This window comes from Typha latifolia, chromosome 10 (genome assembly GCF_019914945.1).
Source record: "Typha latifolia isolate L0001 chromosome 10, TyphaL0001v2, whole genome shotgun sequence".
Taxonomy (NCBI): domain Eukaryota; kingdom Viridiplantae; phylum Streptophyta; class Magnoliopsida; order Poales; family Typhaceae; genus Typha; species Typha latifolia.
Window position 1 is genome coordinate 1,049,815 of NC_133095.1, and position 6,024 is coordinate 1,055,838.

Sequence of the window (6,024 nt, forward strand, 5' to 3'; positions counted from 1 at the left end):
TATTCAATCTCGGGTCACGTGTCGACTCAAGGTTTAAACAACCAAAGCTATTGTTTGTTCGGTTCACAATGGATCCTGTGCAATTGGGGTTGAACGAGAAAAGCTTCAAATTGAACCATTATTTTCACAGCTGAATCGAAACTTTCACGTGAATTTCACGTGAATTAGCAGCAAGCACTCTGTTTTATTAGAAGTATAATATATTGTTTAGCAGCACAGAGAAGCTTAGCAAATAGTCTGGATAAAGAGAAAAGGCTTTCTTTTCTTATATCAGCAAACCTGACATTTATTGAGATACATTCTGAAAGTAAATTAAGTTGCAAATCATTCAAGTTCTGAAAATTTAAAATTAAAAAAAAACTCATCGAGCTAAATGAGTACATGCACACAGCGCAAGTGCTGAAGATTGAGGCTGCTTGAACATATATTTTGGCACCCACACGTAGCAGCTGATCTTTCTATAGTTGTTGTGAAGTGGAGCCAATCTTGGTGTGAAGTCATCATAACAAGGGTAGAATCTTCAAAACCATCACCAGTAGCAGCAAGCCTGCAAGAGTTAAAAGGAATTAGTTTCTTGAATAACAGAAACACACAGTTTTTAATTTTAAATAATTTTCAGCTCGATATTAGAATATGGTAGGTTGAAAGTCAAGTTTATCCTATCCATCAGAGTTTATCGATCATAGAGGACAAATCTCTTCAGTTAAAATGTAAGACATGAGAGAGAGAGAGAGAGAGAGAGAGAGAGAGAGAGTACACATGTTAAGTGTTGCCAGAGACCCTTTCCAACTTGAGATCTAAGGTAGGTTGCGGTTAAGCAACCCTTGAAAAGATAGGTAGAGATCCTTGTTATCTACGCCAAAGATCTCTTCAGCCTTCTTTAGCGTCTCCTGCATGGAAGTACTAGTTAACAGCCCAATCTGACTCCATGAGTTCAGAAGTAATAATAAGGTTCGTCATTTTAATATTCCTGTTAAATGAGATTATTTTTTTTGCAATGCCTAACCTCGCGGGACTGTCTGTGAGCATTCAGTTCCTTTATGTTAGCTAAAAATGCCCCAAACTGTTCATATGACAGACGGCTCCTGCCAATCACAAGCATGTAAAATTTGTTAGAAGTCCGCCATTATCTAAAGCTCAAGATGTAAAGAGGGATTTGCTAACCTGGCTTGACGGAAGAATTCTTTTCCATCGATACGAGGAGTGCGCCCTGAAAGGCAAACAAATATGTTATAGAGATAGGAGGCTCCAATACTCCAAGATAACAGAAACCTACCCAAAGAAAGGAGTTCCAGTGTTCTAAATAAGAGAAGCTAATCTCAAAGCCTAAACGCTTTCAGGGATTCTGCTCTTGATTTGTCAAAGCAACATTGTCATGAGATGTTTATTGGTTCTTAAACCAAATGGGACCCTCATTTTATGGCCTGTTAGGCGGAATCTCATTTTTTTTCAGAAGTATTAGGATGTCGCCAGTCGCCACTTTCACGTATGGAATGTATAAACACAGCAAAATACATTCTTGCATATCCATCAAGAAAAAAGCCATTTTATGTTTTCTTCGTTTCTTGTAAGCAAGCTTATCGCGGTCTTATTCTATTCTTGACACCTTCTACCTGAATTCAGTCACTTCTTCCGGTCAATACACTGTATTGGCTCTGTTGGCTAAACCATCTTAACAGGATTTTCAGTCTTATCTTCAATTCCGGTGCTACTCCCAGCAGACACATTATAGAGTTATACACCGCATCATTATTTCTACATTCACTTGTATCGTGCTAACATAGTGTTTAGTAGTCACATGAAAACCAATCAGCCTAGAAAGAAGTTCTTAAAACTGTGACAAGTCCTTACAATTATTCACATGTTTTTAACCAATTCTTTCATTCTGTTGCAAACCATATATATCTAAAATCATTTGACAGATAAAAGAATACTTAGATAAGTGTAGCAAAACAGAAATTATTTTCCTTAATAGATATTACCAGGCAGAGGACGAGAACGAGGCGGTGAGTTAGCTGCTGAGGACTGCTTGCTTGATGGAAACCATGGTGACATTGCTATGTACCCTCCCAATCCAGTTTTAGATGGTGAAGTGGCACCAGATGTTACTTTTGGTGATGCTGCAGTTGAGAACCCTCGAGGGGAACCACAAGTAGATGTCACACTTGGTGTAGCAGTTGGAGTGAGGCGTGAGGTAATATGTGAAGGGATGGAAAGTTTCTGCCCAGCAGGTCTTGCCGCTTTACCTAGAAGAAAGTCAAAAAAGATTAGCAATTCAAAATTTCTCAACATAAACAAAAAGATGAGGATATACATATACCTTCTTGAATTGAGTCAGATCCACGGACTAAATTTGGCACAGGGTAGCCTCCATCTAAAACATCATAAGTGATACGGAAGCAATTAGTACAAGCACATTATTTTGGCAAGGAGTAGGATAAGAAAAAAAAACTGTATCATAAATTACTTTTCCAAGAAGATACTTTGGCTATTGACTGTTCGCAGGTCCTAATATCAACAGTTTCTTGTTGCTGCCATGATACATGAAGTTTCAAAGGTGATGTAAGATCTCTAGTAGTAAAAGATGTGGTAGGAAAGAAATCTAAGGAACATTTAGTAAGACATCAACAGATAACAATTGGATGCTTACAGATGAATTATCGTCATTCAGTGACTGCATCAGATGCCTCTTGAATGTCTCTAACTGCCAAAAGAAATCATGTCAGAATTAAGAAGAACATCAACTTAACAAAACGGGATATATTATGAACAATGTGTCATTTGGTCATTAACGTTTATTTGGCATATTTTTGTCCTCTTAGATGACTTGGAAAAAGTGAACCGCCGGTTCAGGGACAATATAATGATTAGACATATTAATCCATGCAGAATTTCTTGTTTTGGCATGTCTCATCAGAGGATTGCATAATAAAACACCAGCAAGCTATTCCAATTACGACCAAACCGGCGGCTAAAGTATAATAATTTTGGAGATTAAGAAACAGAAGGTGAAGACATATCAAGCAATGCACGTCTATCGTCTGAAGAAATATCATATTTGCAAAATTACAAAGAGGTTTTCTTTAAACCGTCAGCACAAGTAGAACGTCCTCACCTTTGCTAACTCCCTTGTTAATTTCTTCGACGTCTGAGTCAACGCATCCCGCTCCTTAGCCAGCTTAATCTACCAAAAACGAAATTTTCGACAGATTTTTTTTAAAAAAAAAAGGAAAATCAAACTTACAAAGCAAGCATAAATCGCATCTAAAAGAGAAATGTGGCCTCACATTCTCCTCGAGGGCTACCCTGAGACGGGAATGGGCTTCCTGGGACACCAAATCGAGCTGCGAGACCTTCTCCTGGAGCTCGACGATGACCCGATCCTTCTCCCCAACTGCCTGCCTCAGCCTCCCGGCCTCGAGCTCCAGCCTCGAAACCCGCGACGCGATCGCCATCGACGTTATCTTCCTCGCGAGATCGAGCTGCTCGTACGGATCCGTCGGCAGCACCGCCATGATCGCCTCGGGGAGCTCGCCGCTTCCGCTGCCGTGCGTCATCCCCGGATCGAGATCGCGACCCAAATGAAGAGGCAGGAAAAGAGAGGGGAGAGAGAGCACCTTCTGCTCGAATAAAGCAAGAGAATGGAGGGGTTTGTTTTTGGTCATCTCATCGAGGGTTTTGAAAAATGGGGGATAATAACAAAGGTGGGGTTGCTTTAAAATTCGGGCTTATTCCACTTAGGAGTGCAAGTGAGGGAGTGACGATATCAGAGAGCCGTCCTATTCGCCCAATTATTATATATTTTGTCTTCATTGATTCATTCCACCTATTAGGATTCAAATTTTGATGTTTACTTAGAATCCTAGGTCATTAGCATCATACGTATCCTTTTAGCTTCACATAAACTAAATTTCCATAATGTATATCTTAAGTAGGATAGATAAAAGAGAACCCTATTATTTCACACTGGTTTAAAATTATTTAGTTAGCCTCCAATATTTTACGAGATATTTTAACCTCTTGCAATTAGAAAACTAAACTGTGTTAACGTCTAATAGATTAATAGATTATGCAACTAGCGCTTCGATCGGACTTAAATCAAATTTTATGATCTTCTTATAATTTTTTTATTTTTTTTAAGAATGATTTAGAATCGTAAAATGTGTGATCGATGCTTAATAATCCACCAAAAACAAATTTTAATTAAAAGCAAACCTTAATTAAATCTTAGGCATAGTAACGTGGTAATGGATTTCTAAACGAGTCGACCGTTAGAGAAAATATGGCATTCTCGATATTCCTCGCAACTTCAATGTCAATACCCCCAAGGCCCAACTCGACCGTTGTAAATCCAAATCCGACCGTTATCAAATGGCACCGCCCCGTTCCTCCTCTTCTTGAACGCTCTCTCTCTCTCCCCCTTTCTCTATACAAACTTTCACAGGCAAATACACAAGCACCAAGAAGACGAAGGAGACGATGACGACGACGACGACCAACCCGTCAAGAGAAGAAACCACCCAGAAGCCCCACCACCCTCTCCAACAGATCGCGGAGAGCCCCACCCACAAGCTCCTCCTCAAGCAATGGCTCAAGGAGGAGTCCCTCCTCTCCCGCCGCGTCGCCCTTAAGGAGTCCCGCCTCGACTCCACCCGCAAGGAGATCACATTCCTCTACTCCGCCTTCTTCGTCTTCCACTCCACCGTCCTCCTCCTCCTCTTCTCCTCCGCCTCGAACCCACCTCGCCCTTCCTGCCGCCGCACTTGGATCCCCTGCCTCCTCTCCCTCCTCTCCTCCTTCGCCTTCCTCTGGGCGATCCGGTACAAATCCGATTCGGAGGTCGTGCTCGAGAGGATCCTCGAGAGGGAGAAGGAAGACGCCATGTTACTGACGAAATGCGTCAACGAGTTGAAGAAGAAGGGCACAGAGTTCGACTTGCTCAAGGAGGTGGACGCACTGCGGAGAGCGAAGAGCTTGCGGGTGGAGGCGAAGGGCCCGGCGGCGAAGAAGTGGGCGGCGAGGGATTTCGCAATCATGGTCTTGTTCACCGCGGCTTGCGGTGTTTTGGGTCTCACAAGGTTCGTCCTCTGCAACTAAGTGGGACGAGGGAATGGATTCTTGATTTCTTACATATGAATCTTGCAGAATGATCTCTTTCTGCTATTTTGTTTGCCTTTTTTATTTTCTTCTTCTTCTTTGGGGAATCGTGTAATAAAGATTGGTTATCGTGGTATAGAACTTTCTATGGAAGTTCTTCCTCTCCTTTACTCTTTGCGTTATAATCTGATTGGCTTCAGGTTCGACTTTTTTTATGAATATATTATATTATAAGATGGTTAGGCAGTCTTTTTTTTCGTGCGAACACCCTTATAAGATATGTTATTTACCTGTATAACCTTCTACATACTCATTAAAACTTCTCTTTTGCATGAGCATTTATGTCTTTTTATCGGTTAATTTACTAAAATTTCATCTTATAATTATTGAAAAATAACCCGAAAGTATTCATAAGTTTTGAAGGGCTTTATTGTAGTAGAGAGATACACACACGTAAATAAAAATAAAAATAAAACTTTGGAAGAGGGTAAAAACTTTGAAGGGATATATAGACATGCAAAAAAATTTGAAAACCTCGTATCTCTAGGTGGTTTATTGCAAGGGAGAAGGGATAAACCGGGCTTGGAGTAAGGCCTATTGGGCCGTATTTTTACTAGAAAGCCCAATTTAGACTCCAGCCCGACCCGGATCTGTTATTAGGTTTCCAATGAGGTCAAAGTTATATTAAATGAGGCATCGAGGAACAAATTGAAGCATGAATTTCTTCTAAGGTTATCATAAAAAATAAATAATAAAAAAATCTGCATAAAAATCTCATACTAAGATCTATTATATTTAAACTTGGCCTTATTTCGGTAGAAATTTTAGAAAATAATAGAGAAGTGAGAGAAACAAAAAAAAAAACATAGAAGAGAATAATTTTTTTTTCTTTTTTTTTTTAATTATTTTTCTCTTCTCCTATTGCAT

At 40.0% G+C, this 6,024-nt stretch overlaps 2 protein-coding genes across 3 annotated transcripts; one reads left to right on the forward strand and one right to left on the reverse strand.

The window, feature by feature from the left end:
- Nucleotides 1–238: 238 nt before the first annotated feature.
- Nucleotides 239–3,688, reverse strand: LOC140796108 (uncharacterized protein At4g15545-like). Of its 2 annotated transcripts, none has more exons than XM_073148981.1 (10): nt 3,288–3,688; nt 3,116–3,184; nt 2,651–2,704; nt 2,468–2,531; nt 2,321–2,374; nt 1,983–2,246; nt 1,165–1,210; nt 1,007–1,085; nt 758–890; nt 239–547 (listed from the first exon to the last, which is right to left on the reverse strand). In XM_073148981.1, exons 1-9 carry the CDS (start codon nt 3,663–3,665, stop codon nt 798–800), a joined length of 1,101 nt encoding a protein of 366 aa, XP_073005082.1. In that variant the 5' UTR covers nt 3,666–3,688; the 3' UTR covers nt 239–547; nt 758–797. The 2 variants fall into 2 exon arrangements, with proteins under 2 accessions (XP_073005082.1, XP_073005083.1); XM_073148982.1 differs by having other exon boundaries at nt 781–890; nt 3,288–3,665.
- A 717-nt stretch (nt 3,689–4,405) lies between these two features.
- LOC140796634 (uncharacterized) lies at nt 4,406–5,267 on the forward strand. Its single transcript, XM_073149706.1, has one exon. It carries the CDS (start codon nt 4,480–4,482, stop codon nt 5,095–5,097), a length of 618 nt encoding a protein of 205 aa, XP_073005807.1. The 5' UTR covers nt 4,406–4,479; the 3' UTR covers nt 5,098–5,267.
- Nucleotides 5,268–6,024: the final 757 nt, after the last annotated feature.

Coding starts and splice junctions, on each gene's coding strand:
- LOC140796108 (XM_073148981.1), bottom strand. CDS start 3,665: ATGACCAAAAACAAACCCCTCCATTCTCTTGCTTTATTCGAGCAGAAG. Junction 2,375..2,467: donor CAAAGTATCTTCTTGGAAAA/GTAATTTATGAT, acceptor ATGATGTTTTAG/ATGGAGGCTACCCTGTGCCA. Junction 891..1,006: donor CTCACAGACAGTCCCGCGAG/GTTAGGCATTGC, acceptor ACTTCCATGCAG/GAGACGCTAAAGAAGGCTGA.
- LOC140796634 (XM_073149706.1), top strand. CDS start 4,480: ATGACGACGACGACGACCAACCCGTCAAGAGAAGAAACCACCCAGAAG.